The 26,247-nt window shown below is 40.2% G+C and overlaps 1 protein-coding gene across 3 annotated transcripts in view; it reads left to right on the forward strand.

Moving 5' to 3' along the window:
* The first annotated feature begins 13,583 nt into the window (after positions 1-13,583).
* The window catches only part of PEX7 (peroxisomal biogenesis factor 7), a 79,297-nt gene continuing 66,633 nt past the window's right edge, over positions 13,584-26,247 (forward strand). Inside the window, exons 1-3 of one of the 3 annotated variants that reach the window (XM_055535732.1) lie at positions 13,584-13,816; positions 15,599-15,656; positions 16,977-17,127. In XM_055535732.1, the coding sequence (XP_055391707.1) occupies positions 13,687-13,816; positions 15,599-15,656; positions 16,977-17,127 (339 nt within the window). In that variant the 5' untranslated portion in view covers positions 13,584-13,686. The remainder of the gene's footprint in view (positions 13,817-15,598; positions 15,657-16,976; positions 17,128-26,247) is intronic. The other 2 variants (XR_008698354.1, XM_055535731.1) reach the window with 2 other exon arrangements.

Consider the following 26,247-nt stretch of genomic DNA (forward strand, 5'->3'; position numbering starts at 1 on the left):
CAATTTAGGAGTTTTGTTATCAGGGAAGAAGGAAAGAATATACGTAGGATAAGCAACTGTCTTTGTCATGTCTATCTTAATCTTCAATATAATGTGTGTGCATGTGTATATATTTATCTATAAATAGATGACAGCTAGGTAGGTAGATAGATGGATAGATGTACAAGGAGAAATTTTAGAGCATCATAAAGGGGAATTATCACATGTATGTAGTGCTTTGCAGTTGTTGTAAGTACTCTTGTAAAAAATCATATATATAAAACTTAACTTTAACTATTAGACTTCTACCTATTTTCAAATTTTTACAGTACTGATAATCCCATGTCATTATTATTTAAGAAGTGTGGGTTATGAGCTGTCACTTATTTAATTAAATGAAATCCACTATTCTTAGTTCTCAAAATAATCTGCAAATTTTATACTTTATTAATAATCTCAATCAAAAAGATCTCAACTGATTTTTTAAATAAGAGAAGGGGAAAAAAAAAGAACTTCTCTGAGAGGTCATGTATTTAGTTCAGGTAAAACAATGTGTGTCCTTAAATCTTAATTCAAGGCCTCTTAATGATGCCACAATCATCGAAAAAGCAAGGGAGTTCCAGAAAAACATTTATTTCTGCTTTATTGACTATGCCAAAGCCTTTGACTGTGGGGATCACAATAAACTGTGGAAAATTCTGAAAGAGGTAGGAATACCAGACCATGTGATCTGCCTATTGAGAAATTTATATGAAGGTCAGGAAGCAACAGTTAGAACTGGACATGGAACAACAGACTGGTTCCAAATAGGAAAAGCAGTACATCAAGGCTGCATATTGTCACCCTGCTTATTTAACTTCTATGCAGAGTACATCATGAGAAACGCTGGGCTGGAAGAAGCACAGGCTGGAATCAAGATTGCCGGGAGAAATATCAATAACTTCAGATATGCAGATGACACCACCCTTATGGCAGAAAGTGAAGAGGAACTCAAAAGCCTCTTGATGAAAGTGAAAGTGGAGAGTGAAAAAGTTGGCTTAAAGCTCAACATTCAGAAAACGAAGATCATGGCATCTGGTCCCATCACTTCATGGGAAATAGATGGGGAAACAGTGGAAACAGTGTCAGACTTTATTTTTCTGGGCTCCAAAATCACTACAGATGGTGACTGCAGCCATGAAATTAAAAGACGCTTACTCCTTGGAAGGAAAGTTATGACCAACCTAGATAGCATATTGAAAAGCAGAGACATTACTTTGCCAACAAAGGTTCGTCTAGTCAAGGCTATGATTTTTCCTGTGGTCATGTATGGATGTGAGAGTTGGACTGTGAAGAAAGCTAAGCACCGAAGAATTGATGCTTTTGAACTGTGGTGTTGGAGAAGACTCTTGAGAGTCCCTTGGACTGCAAGGAGATCCAACCAGTCCATTCTAAAGGAGATCAGCCCTGGGTGTTCTTTGGAAGGAATGACGCTAAAGCTGAAACTCCAGTACTTTGTCCACCTCATGCAAAGAGTTGACTCATTGGAAAAGACTCTGATGCTGGGAGGGATTGGGGGCAGGAGGAGAAGGGGACGACAGAGGATGAGACGGCTGGATGGCATCATTGACTCAATGGACATGAGTCTGAGTGAACTCCGGGAGTTGGTGATGGACAGGGAGGCCTGGCGTGCTGCGATTCGTGGGGTCGCAAAGAGTCTGACACAACTGAGCGACTGAACTGAACTGAACTGAACGGAATGATGTAGCAGGGCGGTGAGAGTGCAGTCAGTTTCTCCCTTTCCTCTTTACTGTACCCTGTAGCCCCAGGAAGATACCCACGGCTCAAAAGCAGTGGGTGTAATGGTGAGAGCTCTGTGCAGAAGATAACTCTTAGTTCTGGCTCAGTCAGGAAAGAGCTGACTTCCTTTCTTTTGGCCTAAGTGTCCTAATTTGTAAAATGAAGGTGATTAAGTTCAATTACTGTCTCAGCATTTTGTTTAACTGTTAGAATACTCACTAAATAACTTTTTGAAAAGATTCTGAATTTGTACTATCTTTCTCTTTCTCTCTCTTTTTTGTCTTAGAAAGATTTTTGATTGAAGATAGGCATCAGTTCAGTTCAGTTCAGTTGCTCAGTCGTGTTCGACTCTTTGCAACCCCATGAATCCCAGCACGCCAGGCCTCCCTGTCCAGCACCATCTCCTGGAGTTCACTCAAATTCACGACCATCAAGTCAGTGATGCCATCCAGCCATCTCATCCTCTGTCGTCCCCTTCTCCTCCTGCCCCCAATCCCTCCCAGCATCAGTCTTTTCCAATGAGCCAACTCTTCGCATGAGGTGGCCAAAGTACTGGAGTTTCAGCTTTAGCGTCATTCCTTCCAAAGAACACCCAGGGCTGATCTCCTTTAGAATGGACTGGTTGGATCTCTTTGCAGTCCAAGGGACTCTCAAGAGTCTTCTCCAACACCACAGTTCAAAAGCATCAATTCTTTGGCGCTCAGCTTTCTTCACAGTCCAACTCTCACATCCATACATGACCACAGAAAAACCATAGCCTTGACTAGACGGACCTTTGTTGGCAAAGTAATGTCTCTGCTTTTGATATGCTGTCTAGGTTGGTCATAACCTTCCTTCCAAGGAGTAAGCGTCTTTTAATTTCATGGCTGTAGTCACCATCTGCAGTGATTTTGAAGCCCCAAAAAATAAAGTCAGCCACTGTCTCCACATCTATTTCCCATGAAGTGGTGGGACTAGATGCCATGATCTTCGTTTTCAGAATGTTGAGCTTTAAGTCAACTTTTTCACTCTCCTTTTTCACTTTTATCAAGAGGCTTTTGAGTTCCTCTTCACTTTCTGCCATAAGGGTGGTGTCATCTGCATATCTGAAGTTATTGATATTTCTCCCGGCAATCTTGATTCCAGCCTGTGCTTCTTCCAGCCCAGCGTTTCTCATGATGTACTCTGCATAGAAGTTAAATAAGCAGGGTGACAATATGCTGCCTTGATGTACTGCTTTTCCTATTTGGAACCAGTCTGTTGTTCCATGTCCAGTTCTAACTGTTGCTTCCTGACCTGCATATAGGTTTCTTAAGAGGCACGTCAGGTGGTCTGGTATTCCCATCTCTTTCAGAATTTTCCACAGTTTATTGTGATCCCCACAGTCAAAGGCTTTGGCATAGTCAATAAAGCAGAAATAGAGATTTTTCTGGAACTCTTTTGCTTTTTCCATGATCCAGCGGATGTTGGCAATTTGATCTTTGGTTCCTCTGCCTTTTCTAAAACCAGCTTGAACATCAGGAAGTTAACGGTTCATGTATTGCTGAAGCCTGGCTTGGAGAATTTTGAGCATTACTTTACTAGCGTGTGAGATGAGTGCAATTGTGCAGTAGTTTGAGCATTCTTTGGCATTGCCTTTCTTTGGGATTGGAATGAAAGCTGACCTTTTCCAGTCCCGTGGCCACTGCTGAGTTTTCCAAATTTGCTGGCATATTGAGTGCAGCACTTTCACAGCATCATCTTTCAGGATTTGAAATAGCTCAACTGGAATTCCATCACCTCCACTAGCTTTGTTTGTAGTGATGCTTTCTAAGGCCCACTTGACTTCACATTCCAGGATGTCTGGCTCTAGGTGAGTGATCATACCATCATGGTTATCTTGGTCGTGAAGATCTTTTTGTACATTTCTTCTGTGTATTCTTGCCACCTCTTCTTAATATTTTCTGCTTCTGTTAGGTCCATACCATTTCTGTCCTTTATCGAGCCCATCTTTGCATGAAATGTTCCCTTGGTATCTCTAATTTTCTTGAAGCGATCTCTAGTCTTTCCCATTCTGTTGTTTTCCTCTATTTCTTTGCATTGATCCCTGAGGAAGGCTTTCTTATTTCTTCTTTCTATTCTTTGAAACTCTGCATTCAGTTGCTTATATCTTTCCTTTTCTCCTTTGCTTTTCACTTCTCTTCTTTTCAGAGCTGTTTGTAAGGCCTACTCAGACAGCCATTTTGCTTTTCTGCATTTCTTTTCCATGGGGATGGTCTTGATCCCTGTTTCCTGTACAATGTCACAAACCTCAGTCCATAGTTCATCAGGCACTCTATCAGATCTAGTCCCTTAAATCTATTTCTCACTTCCACTGTATAATCATAAGGGATTTGATTTAGGTCATACCTGAATGCTCTAGTGGTTTTTCCTACTTTCTTCAATTTAAGTCTGAATTTGGCAATAAGGAGCTCATGATCTGAGCCACAGTCAGCTCCTGGTCTTGTTTTTGCTGACTGTATAGAGCTTCTCCATCTTTGGCTGCAAAGAATATAACCAATCTGATTTCGGTGTTGACCATCTGGTGATGTCCATGTGTAGAGTCTTCTCTTGTGTTGTTGGAAGAGGGTGTTTGCTATGACCAGTGCATTCTCTTGGCAAAATTCTATTAGCCTTTGCCCTGCTTCATTCCGTATTTTAGTCTATTCAGGCTGCTATAAAAAAATACTGCAGATTAGGTTGCTTGAACTACAACCATTTATTTTCTCACAGTTCTAGAAGTTCATGATCAAGGTGCTGGCAAATTTAGTTTCTGGTGAGAAGATCTCTTTCCTGCTTGTAAATGGCCACCCTCTTGCTGTACCCTCACACAGCTATTCCTCACTGTATGCACAGAGAACAAAGAACACTGATGTGTTTTCCTCTTCTTATAAGGACTCCAATCCTTTTGGATTAGGGCCCCACCCTTACAACTTCATTTAACCTTAATCACTTTTAAAGGATCCATCTCCAAATTTGGTCACGTTAAGAGTTGGGGTTTCCACATAAAAATTGGTGTGGGGAGAAGGGGAGACACAATTAAGACCACCACAATAGTAAAACAGAGAGCAACGTTTTACCATCATTTCCTGATAATTGTGACAGTGCAGTAGATGAAATACATAAGCTATATGTTAGTTTAATGTTTAAATAGCTTCCTCACTTGGGGCATAAATTATTCAAATTGGATAGCTTGACTGACAATAAAACTGTATAATTGCTCCATGTTCTCTCATTTAACTACCTGAAAAATTAAATACAAACCTCCTTTCAAAGGATACATGATCTTAGATACCATTTAACACTTTTCAGAACTCATTTCTTCAGAGCAAAAGTCTGCTATGAACACAAAGACAGTAATAATTAATAACAACAATAACACTATATATTTGTCTTCCTATTTTAAGCATTTAATTAACTTTTCCAAATTACTAAAAAGCCAAGAGAGAAAAAATCTAAACTTCATTGAGCATTTACTATGTGTCTGGCATAATACTAGGCTCCTGGCATAATTATTCACTAAATCATTACAGCAACTCTAAGGGCTATTATTGTATCCATTTACAGAGATGGAAACTGAAGTGAAGTGGTTTGCCCACAGTTGAACTGAGAGTGGTGGAACCTGGATTTCAACCCATATTTTCTTAGTTCCAAAGTGTTCTCAGCAATATTATTTTGGGTAATACTGAATATATATAATTTCAAGTAGATGAAGAAACTTCTATATTGTTAAAAAGCATGGGATAAAATTATGTGTGTTTATTGAATGGTCTACAAGATACACTGTGGGAATTTTTAACTGATAGTTGCATATGGTAAAAAATTAAAAGATGAAAAAATATCCAGTGACTAGTAAGTCTTGATTACTAGTCCAGAGTCTTTTCTCTTGCTTTCCAGTGGCAACCATTATTATCAGTTTCCTGGTGTTTCTTTTCAAAGATATTCTATGAATTGAATAACAGGACATGTATACACATATACACATTTTGAAAACACAAACGGTGGCATATTAAACACTGTTTTTCACTTTGCTTTTTTTGGTAAACAGGATATTTCTCTCTGAGCAGGGGCACTGAAAAGTTAAAGAGTGAGAAGGAGACTGCTTCTGTGTATGTTGTAAAACATACACGCAAGAAAATGTGCATGTTCTTAATATTTGGATGAAGATCTAAAAACAAATAGTTAGATTTTAAAGAAAACTAATTCAAGGCCATTTTATGTCTCATTTCTACACCTTGAGGAGAATGATTTTCAGCATCATTACTTTCTGAATTAAGCTTTGGGTTATAATGCTACCTAAAATCAACTCACACCTAATAGGAAATGTTATTCTGCTGTCTATGAAATATAGAATCCAAATTTTGAGATAACGTGTGGCTACATCCTGGTAGTCTTACTTTGAATTAAAAAACCTTCATACAATAACTTTTCTTTATGACAAGTCTTGGAGTCATGATAGTAAGAGATAAAAAGAATTGGAATCTACCACACTTATTTTACATATGAGAGTACCAAAATGTAAAGCAGTATGTCCGAAAACATAAAAGAGATTCTTGACATTCAGCCCACTGCTGTCTCTATTTAAAAAATCTTAATAATCATTATCCTTATAAATATTTTATTCATTAAATTTGTCACAAAAAAGATATGATCCATACCATCCCCAAAAAAAGAAAAAATAAGAAAAGCAATTACAATTGTTACAAATGATATTAGATGTGTGCTGTTTTCATATTTGGAAGTTAAGTTCTAGAGATGAGCTACAATTTCTCGAAGTATTCAATCTTGAGGGAAAATCTGGAAGAGGACAGAGAGTTAGTTTGTGGGATAAGAAAGCAAAAGACTTTTCCTGCGTAGGGGGTAGCATTAAAGAACACCCAGAAAAGTTAGTGGGTGTAGGGAACAAAAGGATCTTTCAGAAGAAAGCTGTATGCAGCAATCCGTGTTAGTGAGATGGGAGAAGGGAGATTTTATTTTCTTTTTTAGCTTTTTGAAAGTTTTCTCTTGGAAGGGTAGTGGAGAATAAAATTAAATTTTAAGGCCTTTTGATTTATTTAAGAACATTAATTGCCAGTACAGTTTGTTTTTAATGCACTAGACTTCCTATAAAATTAAGACTATTTTTAGAGCCATTTTAGGTTCACAGCAAAATTGAGGGGAAAGTACAGAGACTCCCTATACCCTCCTTGCCCTGCACATGCATTGTTTCTCCCACATCAACATCCCCCCTAGGTTGATACCTTTGTTACAGTTGATGAACCTACAATGACACATCTTAATCACCCAAAGTCCTTAGTTTACATCAGGGTTCAGTCTTGGTTTTATACATTCTGTTGACTTGGACAAATGCATAATGACATGTATCCATCATCATGGAATCATACAGAATGTTTTCCCTACCCTAAAAATCCCCTGTGCTCTGCCCGTTCATCTCTTCCAACCCTCCCTCCTCTCCCGACCCAGCACCCATGGATCTTTTTACTGTCTCCATAATTTTGCTTTTCCAGAATGCCGTAGTTGGAAATCATACAATATGTAGACTTTTCAGATTGTATTTTTTCACTTAATAATATGTATATATAGTCCCTCCATGTTTTTTCAGGGCTTGATAGCTCATTTATTTTTAGTGTTGAATAATATTCCATTTTCTGGATACACCACAGCTCATTTATCCATTCACCTACTGAAAGACATCTGGGTTGCTTTCAGGTTTTGGCAATTATAAATAAAGTTGATATAAACATCCCTGTGCAGGGTTTTGGGTGGACATAAGTTTTCAACTCCTATGGGTAAATACCAAGGAGCACAACTGCTCGGTTGTACAGTAAGAGTATGTTTAGTTTTGTAAGAAACCACCAAACTGTCTTTCAAAGTATTGGTACAATTTTGCACTCCACCAGCAATGGATGAGAGTTCCTGCTGCTCCACAGTCTCACCAACATTTGGTGTTGTCAGAATTACACACTTTTATCATTCTTATAGGTATGTAGGGGCTTCCCTGGAGAAGGCAATGGCACCCCACTCCAGTACTCTTGCCTGGAAAAATCCCATGGATGGAGGAGCCTGGTAAGCTGCAGTCCATGGGGTCGCTAACAGTCGGACACGACTGAGCGACTTCACTTTCACTTTTCACTTTCATGCATTGGAGAAGGAAATGGCAACCCACTCCAGTATTCTTGCCTGGAGAATCCCAGGGATGGGGGAGCCTGGTGGGCTGCCATCTATGGGGTCACACAGAGTTGGACACGACTGAAGTGACTTAGCAGGTAGCAGGGGCTTCACAGAGTCGGACACGACTGAAGTGACTTAGCAGGTAGCAGGGGCTTCCCAGGTGGCCCGGTGGTAAAGAACCTGCCTCCCAATGCACAAGATGCAAGAGATGCGGGTTCGATCCCTGAGTCAGGAAGACCCCCTGGAGAAGGAAATGGTGACCCACTCCAGTATTCTTCCCTGGAAAATTCCATAGACAGAGGAGCCTGATGGGTTACAGTCCATGGGGTCCCAAAGAGTCAGACACAACTGAAGCAACTTAGCACATACATAGGTGTGCTAAGTGTACATACACATAGGTAAGTAGTGGTATCCAAGTTCTCTTAACAAATCTCTAAGTTATATGGCTTCCAGATCCCTCATTGTTCTGCTTGCCCTTCTCAAGAAGCTCTATTTTATGAAGAAACTGAGACTCAAAGAAATAAATTATTTGCTTAAAATCATACTGTCAACATCTGTGCTAAAATTTGTATTCATCATTATTTGCAATGAATTGATTCACAATGTAGAGAATTCGTCGTCTTCTTCTTCTTTTACTGTGAATAATGCTGTACTTTAAAAAATGTTACAGAGCCTGGGGGCTATGAGAAGAATGCTAGACAAAATCTAAGATTCCTCTTTCACATGAAAGCATGCCTGCCTTTTTTGAACAGTTTTGAAGTAAATCAGTGTTGTTTCTACTTCTCAGTTAATGAAAAGGATCACTTTTGCAGAATATGCTATTTTCCTGAGCTAAGAAATCCAAGGCAGGTAAAGAAGATACTAAATTTTCAAACTCTGATATTTACATTTAAGATGATCTGTATACTCCTTTTGTATTTGGTACAAAAGCGGAAGCCCAGGTGGCTAAAGGGTAAAGAAGTTTCCTGCCAATGCAGGAGATGCAGGAGACATGGGTTCGATCCCTAGATCAGGAAGATTCCCCTGGAGGAGGGCATGGCAACCCATTCCAGTATTCTTGCCTGGAAAACCCTGTGGACAGAAAAGCTTGGCAGGCTACAGTCCAGGGGGTTGAAAAGAGTCAGACATAACTTAGTGAGAGCGCTAGCATGCACAAGCTGTTTCTCTCTCTGATCTTATCTTTCTTAAGAATATGTAAACATATATACTGCATATTTGCCTGAGAGAATGAAATGTATTTAGTTACCTAGGTTTGTGTTTATTGTAAACGGTAAGATTTATGAATTGCTGAATCAACCTTACCAAGAATCCAGAAATGAGCAATTCTAATCTGTGATTTCTCCCTGAGGTCAGCTCTAGGTCATCATATTCTGAGTCTTTATGCCACTTAGTCATGACGGGAATTACAGTTGACCTGGACTTCCTCATTGACATTTCCAAATGATTAGCTCCGTTTCATTCGAGACTTAAACAGCAAAAAACTTCTGCTGTTCTTCTCAAATATGCCCTCAAATTTATGGAGTCAGAAGTCCCAGTCAAAATTCACACCACAGACATTTCTGGCATATGAATCACCTATTGGGACTATGTAGGCACTACTAGCAAAGGAATTTTTCACAGGTCTCCAGGGTGTACTTAACAAATTAGAACCATTTCTTGCTAATTCAAACTCATCGGACACAGAAAAGTCTGAATTAGTAAAATCTTTAATCATATACTTAAGAAAACCTTTTAACTGTAATAATTTCAAACTTATAAAAAAATTACAAAAATAATACATGAAATGCCCATATATCTTTTGCCCAGATTATCAAATTTTTAACATTTTAAACCACACTTGTTTTATCTTTCTCCCTATCGCACCTGTCTATATGCTTCATTTTTTTTTTCTGCACCATTTGAAGAGTTATTCCTTTATAATTTCCTTTAACTCTTTTTACTACTTAAGTATTTCCCAAGAATAAGGGCATCCTCTTATACAACCATAGAACAGTCATCAAATTTGGGACTCAAACTGATACAACTGTTTTTATCTATCATTTATATTTTTGAATTATTCCAATAAGGTGGGCACGACAGATGGCAACTCTATTTACCTCAGTCCTCTTTGCTGTACAGAATCTTAGAGATCAACCTGTTTAATACCTATGGGTGCATGCTAAGTTGCTTCAGACATATCCAACTCTTTGTGACCCTAGGTTCTGCCAGGCTCCTCTGTCCATGAAATTTTTCAGGCAAGAATACTGGAGTGGGTTGCCATTTCCTTCTCCAGGGGATCTTCCCTATCCAGGGATAGAACCCGAGTCTCTTATGTCTCCTGCATTGGCAGGCAGGTTCTTCACCACTAGCGCCACCTGGGAAGCCCGTTAAATACCTATTAATGTTTTCAGTTTTTTCTTCCCTGAGCTCCAGAAACATCATAATTTCATAAGCAGTCAATCAGAAATTAATATTAACATTAGAGAATGACTGACCACACTGCATTCATATAATCCCAGCCTAAAAACAAAGAAAATTAGAATTTCAGGCTGGTCTTTCCTGAAGAATTATAAATGTGCAATTCCTGTTTGTTTTTTAAATATTTAGATCAGTTCCTCTAACCCTGTTATAGTTTTCAAGACCACCTAGCTAGAAATGATTGATTCAGTTGAAACTTTTCCATTTTACATAGGAAGAAACAAGAATCTAGGCAAAGTTTATTACTGAAAACTAAAGGGCAAATTGAGATCAAACCTCAGTAATTTTTGTCCTGTAGCCTACTTGTGTTTAAAAGAGGAATCTTTAAATAATCAATTAAAAAACTCACTGCTAATAAATTTCTAGCATTGGAATTTTAGGCAGTTCTTAACAGGAAAACCAGGTCAGTGGTTGATCAGAAGTAAGGGTGGCTTTGAATGAAAAGGGGCACAAGGAAACTTTCAGGTTAGCTAGGCTTGGAAAATACCCTAGTAGGTTAGACTTTGGTTAACTAGTTTTCCCTGAGAGCAGGTCTTGTTAAGGCGTATTTCAAAATGGTTCCTTTTCTTTTCCTTCTGCAGAAGATGTTTGTTTTTTCTTCCTTCTGATATTTACTATGAGAACCTGGTTGGCCTCCTAGGAGTAAATCTCACAATATTGTAGAGTGTAACTCTCTCCCATTAGCATAATCTTTGTTTACATTCTTATCTTTTGCTGGAACTATTGCTAAAGTCTTAACTGGCCTTCCTATCCCCAATCTCTGTCCTCCAGTTTTGTGCTGCCAGAAGATCTTATAAAATGAAACTTCGTCATTTAATTTCTCGCTTAAGAAACGACGGTTCCCTATTGCTTAAATTACAATATTAGTCCAATTCCGTTGGTATGACACACAAGACTCTTCATGACACAACACAGTATTCTAGTCTCTCCACCCAATACTCTTCACTATACCCCTTCCGTGAGGACAGGCTGATTCATGGCAGCTATAATCTCCTATAGATCATGCTGTTTTAGGTCTCTTGTTCCTGCTCCTGTAATCTCCTATAGATCATGCTGTTTTAGGTCTCTTGTTCCTGCTCCTCCATCTCCTTGTCCATTTAAAGGAAACCTTATCATCAACCCGCCTGCGAATACTGGAGATATAAGAGACTCGGATTGGATTCCTGGGGCGGGAAGATCCCCTGGAGGAGGAAATGGCAATCCACTCCAGTATTCTTGCTTGGAGAATCCCAAGGACAGTGGAACCTGGCAGGCTACAGTCCATGGTGTCACAGAGTCGGGCACGACTGAAGCAACTTAGCACTTATCATCATTTACACAAATATTACTTGCTTTCTGAAGCTTTTCCTCCTGTCTCCCATCCTCCAGCACTTTAGTTTTATAAAATATAAATAAAACAATTAGTTTTATTAAAAAAAATAGCCCCTATATATTTCTCATAGCACCTACAGTATTTTGGTTACACTTAACTGATGACATGGGACTATATCTTCTTGCTTTGGAATCCCCAGTGCCTAGCACTGCACTTGGTGTATATTTTAAAGTGGCCATATGATTAGGTTTGTACCTGTTGACCTGGCTTAATTATTAACTGCACTCTCTTTCACTCTCAAAAGGGCCTTATTGGCAGATAAGTACTATATGGCCACTCTCTACATGGTATAGGTCTTCCCTAGTGGCGCAGCGATAAAGAATTTGCCTGCAATTCAGGAGACACAGGTTCGATCCCTGGGCCCGGAAAAATCCCCTGAAGGGCATGGCAACCCACTCCAGTATTCTTTCCTGGAGAATCCCATGGACAGAAGAGCCTGGTGGGCAAAAGTCCACTGGGTTGCAAAGAGTCGGATATGACTGAAGCAACTTAGCACACTATATTGGTATGTGAAGTGAAAGTCGCTCAGTCATGTCTGACTCTTTGCGATCCTACCAGGCTCCTTTGTCCATGGGGATTCTCCAGGCCAGAATACTGGAGTGGGTAGCCTTTCCTTTCCTTTCTCCAGGGGATCTTCCCAACCCAGGGATCGAACCCAGGTCTTCCGCATTGCAGGCGGATTCTTTACCAGCTGAGTCACAAGGGAAGCCCTATATGGTGTATGCCTGGTAAATATTTGAATGGATGAATGAGCCTTCGTTTTTCTTTATCAGCTCCAACACCTGAGCAGTTAATTCTATACAATAAATATAATGACAATTAAAAAAAAATTTTTTTTAAGTTAATTGCTAATGATGTCTCTTTCCTGAGCCTCACGCCCGTGGATTTAACTACGCCTTGTTTCCCTGAGCAACAAATCATTCAGTAGCCTTTCGAACTCGGGGCATGGTTTCAGACTTTGCTGAAACTTGTCTCATTTTGTGGACTTCCCTGGTGGCTCAGACGGTGAGAGTTGGACTCTGAAGAAGGCTGAGCGCCAAAGAATTGATGCTTTTGAACTATGTTGTTGGCAAAGACTCTTGCGAGTCCCTTGGACTGCAAGGAGATCCAACCAGTCCATTCTGAAGGAGATCAGCCCTGGGATTTCTTTGGAAGTAATGATGCTAAAGCTGAAACTCCAGTACTTTGGCCACCTCATGCGAAGAGTTGACTCATTGGAAAAGACTCTGATGCTGAGAGGGATTGGGGGCAGGAGGAGAAGGGGACGACAGAGGATGAGATGGCTGGATGGCATCACTGACTCGATGGACTTGAGTCTGAGTGAACTCTGAGAGTGGGTGATGGACAGGGAGGCCTGGCGTGCTGCGATTCATGGGGTCGCAAAGAGTCGTACACGACTGAGCGACTGAACTGAACTGAACTGAACTGAACAATGCGGGAGACCCACGTTCAGAAGATCTCCTGGAGAAGGAAATGGCAACCCACTCCGGTACTCTTGTCTGGAAAATCCCATGGACGGAGGAACCTGGTAGGCTACAGTCCATGGGGTCATTCCCTAATGCCAGTTTTTCATCGATCAACGAATTAATAAGATCAACGAATTAATAAGAACCAGATAGCCCGCGGTGGAGGCTGAGATGTAAAAACAAAAGGTGTCAGAATCACCACTTAATCTTTGAAAAACTACCTTCAGGTTTAATTCATTATAGCCGGCGCCAAGCGTTTGTTTTGCCCAAAACAAGTATGGCCTCCGTCAGAGTCAATTCCCTTTCCCATGCGGACCAATCGAAATCTAGCATTCAGGGCGCCCGGTGTCTTCACTTCCGCCTTGGCTGCTAGAGTCAAACTCTTTTAGCGAGTCCGGACGGTCCGCCTCCTATTCGGAAGGGCTACGGCGGCTAAAGCGGCGAGGGCCGGAGGCAGCGGGCGGGATGAGCGCGACGCCCGGCGGAGGGGTACGGACGCTGCGGGTGCCAGGCCGCCACGGCTACGCCGCCGAGTTCTCCCCGTACCTGCCGGGCCGACTGGCCTGCGCCGCCTCGCAGCACTACGGCATCGCGGGTGAGGCCGGGTCGCGCCGAGCCCCCTGGGCGGGGGCGGGTTCCAGCAAAGGTCCAGCTCCTCCCCGTGGTCGGAAATCACTTCCGACAGTAGAAGGCGCGGCAAAAGAAGGCCAGGGGTAGCCAAGGAGTTGGCTGGCTTCCTGACCGTTTTTGTCCAGTGTGGGGAGTTGGTCTCGAGTAGAGTACTTCACCTTTCCACTTACTGTGCGGAGGCAGGAGGTGGAAGGTGCCTAGTGCCCGTAGTCCTTACTCTTAAAAAGCGCACCAACTCCTTCGCCCGCATGACACACACCCCGCCGGGTACGAGTGGCTCTGCCGAGAGCTGGCTGAACCCGTGTGGCCCCTCCTACCGGTCCGACCGGACCCACAGCATTTGGAAGACGGTCTGCAGGATCACCCCAGTACCGGCTAGTTGGACCACATTCACCACAGGCTGTGCGTTGTAAGAATGCACCCTGTTCAGTTCAGTTCAGTCGCTCAGTCGTGTCCGACTCTTTGCGACCCCATGGAGTGCAGCACGCCAGGCCTCCCTCTCCATCACCAACTCCAAGGGCTTACTCAAACTCATATCCATCCAGTCGGTGATGCCATCCAAACATCTCATCCTCTGTCGTCCCCTTCTCCTCCTGCCTTCAATCTTTCCCAGCATCAGGGTCTTTTCCAAGGAGTCAGTTCTTCGCATCAGGTGGCCAAAGTATTGGAGCTTCAGCTTCAGCATCAGTCCTACCAATGAACAGACGCTAGAGTTTCCCTGCAAGAACTAGCGAGAAATTCATGAAGCTCTGAGTCCTTTGTTGTCTTGGGAGGAATATAGACCTATACAGGCAGTTAGAGGCTCAAGTTAATTGTCTCTGATTGAAAGGCAGGATTCCTTTCTCGATTTTGGACTTTCTTTTAATTCATTTCCTAGCTCTTGTTTACACACTGAAATTCTATGAAATAATTCATTGCATAATATCAGATCATGATAGTGTTTTTTTTTTCTTTTTTTTTTTTTTGTAGAATCATACAGTTGAAAAAAAAAGTGATTTCTACAGCTCAGAAGGAGAGAAATATTTGCTTTTTATGTTTTCACTATTAGCTTTTAGTGGTTGCAAATTCAGATTCGCAATACTTGCCCACCTTTAAGGTTGAAGACTCGTGAGTTTGTAATGATATTTTAAATTAAATCCTTAAAAATCTCTCTAAAAGGAGTTGGTGTCTTTTTTTTAAGTCAATCATGTATAAATACAGCTTTTTTTTTCTTCCAATGGTGTAACAAATATAACTTTCTGAAATACACTGATCTTCAGTAAAATAATTCCTCTTTGGTAGGTAATGGTATATCGTGTCCAGCACTTTACTGCCAAGTATGTGGTAAAATCCACCAGGTATGTGTTTTTAAATCACACACAATGTATTTTAGGTTTTTTGTAGAGGCAGTGTGATGTATTATAGTAGAAGGTCCAGTCCCTGGTGTCTATAAGCCTAAGTTTTCTCACCTGTGAATAGGAATGATCACACATGTTTGGGAGGTTTGTGTGCATGTCATCCTGGCCATAGAGGATGCACTTAAATATCTCTTCCCTGTTCAGCTGTGTCTGGAATCCAAATGTAGGTGAGATAGTAAATTTAATATTTAATTATTGAAGTACAATGTAGAGAGACAGAAATGGAGAGCACAGTCCTGATCATTTTGTTTATGTGGTCTCAAGGAACTTTAGGGAGGAATTTGTGACTGTGGTATTGTTCTCAGTTCTTAATACTGCTTTGCCTTGACCTCAACTTTTTTCTCCTTTAGGCAGTGGAACTCTGCTAATATTGGATCAAAATGAATCTGGGCTTAGGCTTTTTAGAAGGTAAAATGGTTCTATTAAAATTATATGTATTCTCTGTTGCTTTTGGTTTTAAATCTTTGTAATCAGTAAGATGTTTTAATTTGTAACATAAAAAAGCCTTCAGGATTTGCATAGTGTGGAACTGATTTTTGCCATTAACTTGTGATTATGTCACTTTTCTTCTAAATCTCTTGTCGTTCAGTATTCACTTATAAATGATAAAACTTAAACATACAAAAATGTGAGCTAGTTGGTATCCTGCTTGACATTCCTATCTTTGCTTTTTTGAAAAATTTATGTATTTGGCTGCATCGAGTCTTAGTTGTGGCACACAGGATATTTTTTGTGTCACATGGAATCTTGTGTTGTGGTATGTGGCCTTAGTTGCGCAGGGCGTCTGGGACCTTAGTTCCCAGACCTGCATCCTCTGAATTGCAAGGTGGATTCTTAACCACTGGACCACCAGGAAAGTCACCTTTGTGTCTTAGTGTAGGTTAGCTTTACTCATTCAGGAACTAATTATTACCTCTTTCCCTTTCTTCATTCTGTACTTTTCTTATCTGTGTGACTGTTAGATTCATTAACACCTCCATCAGAGTTAGTCAAGGGTGGAGGAAGGAAAGGAAATTTCCTCAGAAAATAATTACCTGCTGATACCTCAGGTGAAAGATTTATGGGAAACACTGAAAGTTTTGATCTAAATTGATATTTTCAAGTGCTTGCTGATCCCTCCTTTGAACCACAGAAGACAGCGAGCACCCAAAAGTGTGGCAGCGTGTTCTCATGTAAATGGTGTCCTATTTCTAGTTGGAAGCCCTGATGTTAATTTGCTGTGCAGTTCTCTGGCCTTGTGAGTGAGCTGTTCTTTTAAGGTTCTCTGCACTTGTTTCGGAGAAGGCAATGGCAACCCACTCCAGTACTCTTGCCTGGAAAATCCCATGGACGGAGGAGTCTGGTAGGCTGCAGTCCATGGGGTCGCTAAGAGTCGGACACGACTGAGGGGCTTCACTTTCACTTTCCACTTTTATGCATTGGAGAAGGAAATGGCAACCCACTCCAGTGTTCTTGCCTGGAGAATCCCAGGGACGGGGGAGCCTGGTGGGCTGCCGTCTATGGGGTCGCACAGAGTCGGACACGACTGAAGCGACTTAGCAGCTGCAGCAGCGCTTGTTTCTACATCTATCAAGTGCCTACTCTACGAATCTCCCATATTTGTGAAGACATTGTGAGATACTGTGTTAAAATATGTGATAAACTGAAAAAAAAAAGAAAAAAAGATTGTTATTGTATGTTCACCTGCCTATGTAACTAGATTTTCTGGTTTTAATTTTCCTGCTGTAGCTTTGACTGGAATGACGGTTTGTTTGACGTGACCTGGAGTGAGAACAATGAGCATGTGCTTGTCACCTGTAGTGGCGACGGCTCCTTACAGCTCTGGGATACCGCCAGGGCCACAGGGCCACTGCAGGTCTTCAAGGAGCACACTCAGGAGGTAGGAAGGAGGTCTTTCTGGGCTAGTTATTTTTCTTTGGTTGAAATCCATTTGGGGATGGACACATGGGGAAATGTCTTCAGGGGACACGAAGTTTAAGTTTTAATGTTTCTTGTACATGTTAGATGTCACTGGTTATTTGATTATCCAAACATCAAGTACCTCTTGGCCTAAGGAGCTGGGAAAGAAGAAAAGGTCAGGCTTCTCATTAGTCAGTAAAAACGCCTCTGGTAGGAAGTATACTGTGGCACTGTTTCCTCCAGAGGCCCATTACTTTCTTTAGGCTTTAGAAAGGCTATGCCTCCATACACTGCCTTAAAATAGAGGTACGCGGACTTTTCACCCAGACGTTGTAAGATTGCCTTTAGGGCTTCACCAAGGATTTTCAGAATATATTTAAGCATGAGCATGAAATCCTGAATATAAAGCAGAGCTTACCAAATAAGTTTTAAAACTAAATCTCGTTCATGTATTAGATATTGTCTGTGTGTATGGGTAGCATAGAAAATAGTTTGGCCTTCAGTCATATTAAAATACATATATACTTTTACTGAACATGATAGTAAAAATTTTCTCCTTGGGTGTGTTTTAAAAATTTTCTCAGTAGATCCTTCAAATTAATACTTGCAAATTTACTTTCAAATTTGTGTCCAGCACAGTTCGTGGCTTCAGTAAATGCTTATTAGATGCAAGAGTGTTAGTTTTTTGTAATAACAGAGTAGTTATGTAAAGATTCTAGACATCATTTTTATAGCTCTAGGTATTAAAAATCATAATTTCTGAGATTGTGATGAAAATAATAGAAAATTTCAGTTCTTCCATTTTATTGTGAAGGAGGATCTTTGAGTAGATGTAGTTATGAATGATTGTATTTTGATAGAACCACTGAACACTAAGACAGCTTTGATAAAGGAGGAACTTTAGTTTTAGGATGTTCAGTGCAAGAATGCTCACAAAGCAGCATGTCCAGAATTCAGTCGTTTTTGTGGTACCTTCATAATTTTTGCCATTTCCATGTATTACTTATAGTTAACTGAATGTTTTTTCTTTCTTTTTTAAAATTATTTTTCCCTCTCAAAAATTTTTTCTTAAATCTTTGGGCCTTGTATTGCTTATCTGTATAAATTCTAGGGTTGTAACTAACAAATCACAAAGTAATATATCCAGTTATGTTAAATCTGAGATACTGGTTTAATGTTTTCCTTTAAATGAACTTTACATTGTTATTTCACTTATCCTAAAACAGCATATATTTGTGAAACCATGGAACTGATGGCTTAGTATGTACATTTATTTAATGTATGGTAAAATAAATACATAATAAGATTAAATGTAGGTACCAGTTAAAATCACTGTCTTGTACAACCAGTGATGTGTGTGTACTGCTACAATTCTGAAAAATACTGTTCTAGAATGTTCTTTGTGATTGCAACTCCATCTTTACTTCGTCTCAGTGAAAGTGAATTTCACTCTCTTATATGATAACTTATTTGGCATTGTTTTTTAAGATTTACTTGTTTATTTTTTGGCTGCGGTGGCTGCACACAGGCTTCCTCTAGTTGCAGCAGGCAGGATAGTCTTCTTTGCGATGTGCAAGCTTCTCATTGCCGTGACTTCTCTTATTGCAGAGCACGGGCTCTAGGCCATGGACTCCAGTAGCTGCAGTGCATGGGCTCAGTAGTTGTGGCAGACGGGCTTAGTTGCTCTGTGGCATGCGGGACCTTCCCCAACCAGGGATCTGTTTTGCCTGCGTTGCAAATTGTATTCTTAACCACTGAACCACCGGGGAAGCCCCTATTTGGCTTTTTGATTGCTCTGTTGGTTAGTTGCTTTCTTAAAACCAAATCTATCTTCAGTATCAACCCACTATTGCTTCTAATACCTTTCTCTGACATGATGAAACCAAGTCCTGTCCCCCCTTCCAAGGGGAACCCTTGGAAGTAGCCATCATGCCCTCTCTAAGTCTTCTGTCTTCCAGACTGTGCATTTGTATTAATAATTCCTTTGGCCTGTCCTCAGGTCATACAGTCTCTTTATCTTTCACCCTCCTGGTAAACTCCTTTGGGTAATCTCCTGTTTTACAATGTTGCTTTTAACGTTGTAAACCTAATTTATTCCAGAAATATGATTATTAGTGTTGAGCTTTTTATGACTTTGCCACCATGATCTTAAGCCTGTAGTTCTAATAATATTGCTTAAAATGGTTGTAATATTTTCCTGAGCCAAGTTGTAGTACTGGGTTACTTTTAGTTAACTTGAAAAAAGTACCTCGATCTTTGTTATTTGAGTTACTGTTAAACTAGTAGTTTACAAGTTTTTTTCTATAATTATATAACTAATTTTTTTAAGACATGTTACTACTTGTTTTTTCAGACTTTTATTCAAGGTTGTCCTTCTTAATTTTCTTTTCAAATGCAATTTTTGATAAACATTTGTATCAGATGCCTTGGCCATTAGAATAAGAGAAAACCTGAGTAAAAGTGCATTCAACAATCAGAGTGTATTATTTCACATAACCAGGCATATGGAGGTGGCATGGGTCCAGGTTTGGTTAATTTAGGCTTGACAGTATCATCAAATACCCAGGTTTCTCCCACCTTTCCACTCTGCTCTCCTCAGTGGATTTCTTTATTCTTACACTTCTATGGTTCCAGTTATTAGCTTGCTGCAAACGTAATTGTGGTTTCGGGCCATGAGTCTTAAATCATTATAACTAGACTCTAAAAAAAAAAAAACTTTATTATCAAAATAAGCATTACAATCAACACATTTTTGCCATGAGAAATAACTTTATTCCTGTAACATAAAAGTCCCTGCTTTGGTGGGATGTAGTGAACTCTTGGAAAGCATTTTCTGCCTCCTGCTGGTTGTAGAAGTGTTTTCCCTGCAAAAAGTTGTTAGGATGCTTGAAGAAGTGGTAGTCAGTTAGTCAGAGGTCTGGTGAATATGGTGGGTGAGGCGAGACTTTGTAGTCTAATTTGTTCAACTTTTGAAGCATTGGTTGTGCAGTGTGCGGTTGGGCGTTGTCATAGAGGAGAATTGGGCTCTTGCTGTTGACCAACACCAGCGGCAGGTGTTGCAGTTTTTGGCAGGTCTCACCCATTTGCTGAGCATACTTCTCAGATGTAATGGAATTCAGAAATCTGTAGTGCATCAGACCAACAGCAGACCACCAAGCATCAAGTTTGGCTTTGGGAAGTGCTTTGGAGCTTCTCAGTCCAGCCACTGAGCTGGTCAAGGCTCGTTGTCATATAGAATCCATTTTTTGTCGCACATCACAATCCGATCAAGAAATGGTTTATTGTTGTTGCATAGAATAAGAGAAAGTGACACTTCAAAAGACAGTTTCTTTTGATTTGTGGTCAGCTCATGAGGCACCCACTTACTGAGTTTTTGCACCTTTCCAATTTGCTTCAAATGCTGAACGACCATGGTCGACATTGAGTTCTTTGGCAGCTTCTTGTGTAGTTGTAAGAGGATCAGCTTCGGTGATGGCTCTCAGTTGGTGGTTGTCAACTTCTGATGGCTGGCCACTGCGCTCCTCATCTTCAAAGCTCTTGTCTCCTTTGCAAAGCTTCCTGAGTGACCGCTGCACTGTCCGTTTGTTAGCAGCTCCTGGGCCAAATGCGTTGTTGATATTGCAAGTTGTCTCCAATGCTTTATGACCCATTTTGAACTTGAATAAGAAAATTGCTTGACTTTGCTTTTTGTCTAACATCATTTCCATGGTCTAAAATACATATGAACAGCAAGTAACAAGTCATTAGCAAAAAAACATAAAGTGAGAAATGTGCATTAAATGATGTATAACATAACCACATTTATTTAAGAATCGATTTCAGTGTCAAATGGCACATTTCAACAGTGCAAAAAGCTCAATTACTTTTGCACCAGCCTAGTATCATCTCACTATATGCCCAATCTCAACTCTGTCACTTGTGAGGTAAACAAGCCACCACTCGTGTGCTTTCACCTGAGTAAGTTCACCCATGGTACGAGCGAGGAAGGGACAGAGCTTTCCCTAAAGGACAGAGCTGTGATTCATTGAGCAAGGAGAAAGGGAGATTGGTGGTTGGGAAGGTACCCATCAGTGCATGCTGCAATATTACTTCTTGTCTTTCTCATGATGGTTAGTAAAAGTCAAACCACACCAAGCAGGATGATGAGTGGAGGACTGTCAGGCCCTCAGAAAGGTCGTCCTCCATGAGATTAAGAGAATTTCTGGTGATCAGCCTAAAAGCTCAGTATTAAAATACCAAGTATCTGGCATTTTTCATTAGAGAGAAATACAGCATTTATTTAAAGTTTGTCTCTTACACCAAGTATGCAGAAACACTTAAAAGGACTGATTTAAAACCAAACAGTTTTGAGGAGCTACTAAATATTCGTTGAATATTCAGCAAACAGTGTTGAATAAATTAAGTTTAGCCATTAGTTTTCTGATAGTCAGATGAATAGTCACTGAAGCAAAAAGGAGACATCCAAGACCTAGATGTATTTTAGGCCTAAAGGAATGAAGGTGAAATGAAAAGAAAGAAAAGCATGGACATTTTCCCTTTGCATGGCTTCTAAACTTAGCATCAAAGCAGGAATTGATTTTTCTCTGTGTTGTTTAACTGTAGAGGCCATTATGTCTTTTGAGCCCCATAGAATGCCTTTAGCTTAGCCTGCTGTTGAATATATAATTGGAATGGAAGAATGAGAATATTTTAAAAGATTCAGCAAGAAGGAGAAAAAAGAGTGAATTGAGACTTTTGTTTCTGACCTCATGGCTTATAGCATAGTGCCGTTGAGAGTGAGTTAAAAGTGACTTTAAAGATGACAGATTCAGTTTAATACTTCGACATCTGATTCTCAGTGTGCTTATTACAGTTTTTAAAAATAGTTAAAGTTTGTCTTCATTGTCAAATAGTGAGGCATATCAGTTTTCTGAAAAACTTTAAGAGATATTTGATCCATTTAAAGTCTTTGATCATGAATTGATAAATAAAGAATCAAGGCATTTATCCTGCTTTTCCTATATGAATTTCATTGTGGTGTAATCAAATAGTTGGTGTGCAAAATTTCTTGTAATAGAATCTTCCTAATACAATAGGAAGCTAAAAAACAGACTGAACTGAATGGAATCAAGCCTCTAGATCTAAATTCCAATTTAAATAAAATAAGAAGGGTAGAGGAAAAAGTTGAACACTACCATGAGGAAACAAGTCCAATTCAGAATGTAGAACATTCCGTAGGACCAATAATTTTGTTTCTTCAACAAATAAATGTCATTGGTGGGGTAAGGCGGCAGGAAAACCAAGGTGGGGAGGGAAATTTCTTAGATTAGAAAAGATTTAAGAGACATAACAGCTGAGTATAAAATATGAACTTTGGATCCTTGTTCAGATCCGAGTGTGCGTGCTCCATTGTGACCGACTTTTTGCAATCCCATGGACTGTAACCCACCAGGCTCCTCCTTCCATGGAATTTTCTAGGCAAGAATACTGGAGTGGGTTGCAGTTTCCTCCTCCAGGGGATCTTCCTGACCCAGGGATCGAACCCACATCTGTTGCATCTCCTGCACTGGAGGCGGTTTTTTTTTTTTTTTTTTTTTTTACCAACTGTGCCACCTGGTAAACCAACCAGAAAAGATGTTTTTGATGCAGTTAGGGAAATAGGAATATGGATTAAGTATTAGATGATTAGGAGCTGTTGTTAATATAAGGTGCGAAAATGGCCTTGTGCTCATGTAAAAGGTGAAAACATTCTTACTTCTGAAGTATTTGTGAATGAAATAGTCTGATGTTAAAATACTCCAACAGTCATTCAGTCGGTAACAGAACAGATGAAATAGGATGGGTAAAATGTTGATAATTAAGGAAGGTGTGTGATGGATACCTGAGGATTTGTTATGCTGTTTTCTCTACTCTTACGTGCATTTTAAAATATCTATAATGGAAAATATTTTTTAATTTGTGTCATATTTAAAAAATGCAGCCCTTTCTAATCGCTCAGTAATTTAAAATTCAGTGTCCCTTTCCTTTGTATTGATACAGATAAGTATGAACATTCTGGATACAGTTTTTATTTGATGATTTTTAATTAAATAGGCCAACTTGAAAAAGGGCAATACTGTGCAGTAGATTAAAACTGAGCACTATGGGAATTGGATTCAGTAATAGAATTTGTCCTCTTCAAACTGTGGTTTTGATGAGATTCAGATTTCATAAAGCCCCACAAAGTATTGTTCAGTGTTTTTTTTTTTCCTTTTTGCAATTTCCCAATTAATTTTCTTCACCACTACCAAGAGTAATCTCATAAAATAGGCCTTCAGAGGACCCTGTTTTTAAAGTATAGCTGTATATCACTCTTCTTTTTATATTTAACTTAACCATTTGCCATGTCCGCTCTTTGAACGGGAGTGGAGCTGGGAATTGGGACTGGGGAAAAGATAGAACCGTAGACTGATGTGAGATACGCTTTCCATCCAGATTGTTTCTCTGTTCCTCATTCAGTCCAGAAACTTTGATTAACTCTCTGTCTGCAAGGAACTGTATGAGGCCTAACAGGGAAGATGAACAAGTCAGGCAAGGTCCTTTCCCTCTCTAGGAAAGAGAGGCTTAAGCTGCTGGGTTATCTAATTTGGAATGTAATACATGCTGTGAATGTACAGAATGCTATGAGAGGGGAGGATCTGGCCTGGGGGAAGGGACCGGGAGGACATCCTTGAGTCTGAGGAGACAGTTGGAATGAACTATTCAGGTGGAGATGTCAGAGGACAGGGTTCAAGGCAAAAGAAAGTGCTTGCTTGCAAGGGAAGGGCTGAGTGTGTGTGCCTGGAGCAGTTAGCATTTTGGCTGTTATGATAAGATCAGTGGAAGAATACTGCAGATTTAAAAATTTTCCTATGATACATTTCGTACATATAAAATATATGTGGGTTGTAAAAATATATAGTGAGCACTTACATATTCATCATTTAGGTTAAGAAATAAAACATTACCTGTACCATTGGAGCCCCTGGTTACTGCTTCTGTCCTTCCTGTAGCTTCTTTTTTCTGAGTCAGTCCTTCATCCTCATTTTTTCCCAAGAGCAACCATTATCCTGAATTTTCTATTTATATCTTCTTTATTTTTCCTTTTAGTTTTATGCATATACATGCACTCCTAATTCATGCACAGTTTTGCATGATTTTGACCTTTGGCTGAAAAGCAACAGCGTGAGTGAATCTCAGTGTTGAGTGAAGATGGTAAGCTGTAGGAGCCATGTAGTGACCATGTGGAAACCAAGTGGGCAGCAGAGTATGAGACGGTTAGATAGCATCACCAACTCAATGGACATCGATTTGAGCAAACACTGGGAAATAGTGGAGGTAAGAGGAGCCTGGCATGCTGCAGCCCATGGGGTCACAGAGTCAAATCCCACTTCCCAACTGACCAACAGCAAATGGGTAATGGATTGGAGGTGAACAAGAATGGAGGAGGGAGCAGTCAGAAGCATCCTGTAATGTAGGTGGTCACTTATGGTTGATGATTGTAGCCTCTTCAGAGAAATTACATACAAACTCATGGCCCTTTGGAGTCTTGTCGCTCTGAACCGTTTGACCTTGCTGGTCTTAAGGTGTGATGAGCCTGTTTCCTTCTTCAGGCTTGCTCTTTGCTTTGGAAACCTTTCCTCTCAAATCTGCAGGGTTCTGTCTTACTGCACTCAGGTCTCTGTTCAGAGACATCTTCACTTAGGACTTTACTGAGCAGTGACCTGTCCCCCTCCCCACTCTTGTTATTATTTTCTAGTCCTCTTACTCTGCATTATTTTTCTGAATAGTTTTTTTTAATCATAACCTGAAATTATATACTTATAGCGCATCTTCCCTTGCTAAAGTATAAGATCCACGAAGGCTGGTACTTTATCTGTCTTGCCTAACACTATACTCTTTGTCCCTTGTTCATAGTAAACATTTATTGAATAGATTTGACGTGAGGTTGGGATAATGGAATCCAGTCATTCCTTTTTGGCTGTCTCCCAAACATCTCTCTTGCTGTACATTTTTTTTCAGGGCTTGAGGTTAATGCCCAAACCCTGTCCTTCCTAGACATTTCCACTTGACTATCAGGCTGTCACCTCAAACTCACCATGTCTAAAATTACACATTATCACTCTTCCTCCAGTCTTCCAGTGTTGTTAATGCCACCATCGCTGACAGTCCCCAGGCACAAAACCATGGTGTTATCTTGCAGCGTTCACTAGTTCCCATCCCTAGGAGCTTTATGTCCCCCATTTATGTCTTTGAGGGAGTTTCTGGTCACTGTTTTCACCTCTGCCTTCTGCTATTGACATTTTAGCCAGCCTTCAGGGCCTCGCTAAGATTCTTCTGGGCGTCAAGCTGAATTTCCATCAGGCTTTTGTATTCATGGTCTACAGTTTTTGTGTTTTAAACACCGTGTCCTGGCTTACACTGTTACGTTTCCATGTCCTAGTATTTTAAACACAGTAAAGCAGACAAAAGTATTTATTGATTGAGCCACCTTTGTCTCCTTCTTCTTTAGCCCATTTTAAACCTCACCACGTGTGTTCTATGCTCGGTCTTGTTGTCCTAGACCTTGATGTTTGTCACTTTGTCCTGTGTCACAAAGCAGAGCTGGCAGCAGCACTGGCGGCAGCATAGTTTTCACACCTCCTGTCTTTTGTTATCTTTGGGGCTGGGTTTTCTCTGAGCCCATGGAGGCTCTTAAAGTTTTAAAAATGAGAAGTCATAAGGTTTCAAGTCCTGTGTCACATTGGAAATGTGTAGGGGCAGAGGAGTCTGAGCTAATGATGTTAGCAGTAGCTCTTTATAATTACTTAGCAGTGATGCAGGTTGTAGAGATCAATTTGGTTTTTTAAATCATTATATTGCAATGAGCACAGACTCTTTCGGTCTCAAGATCTTCTCTGGTTGCCTCCAAGCTTGTCTTTTTCCATCCGTAACTGACAGATGACTGCAGCACCTCTTTGGATTTTGCTGATCCCTCTGTGTACTTTATGAGCTACTCTGTTGCTGGGTTGTGATTTCTTTAGTGTTCCAACTGCTCTTCTCTCTTTTTTAAGAATATAGGCTACAGCTGGGCCAGAACTAGAGGGGTGAAGTGCTTACCTTG

The sequence above is a fragment of the Bubalus kerabau genome, chromosome 9, assembly GCF_029407905.1.
Source record: "Bubalus kerabau isolate K-KA32 ecotype Philippines breed swamp buffalo chromosome 9, PCC_UOA_SB_1v2, whole genome shotgun sequence".
Taxonomy (NCBI): Eukaryota; Metazoa; Chordata; class Mammalia; order Artiodactyla; family Bovidae; genus Bubalus; species Bubalus kerabau.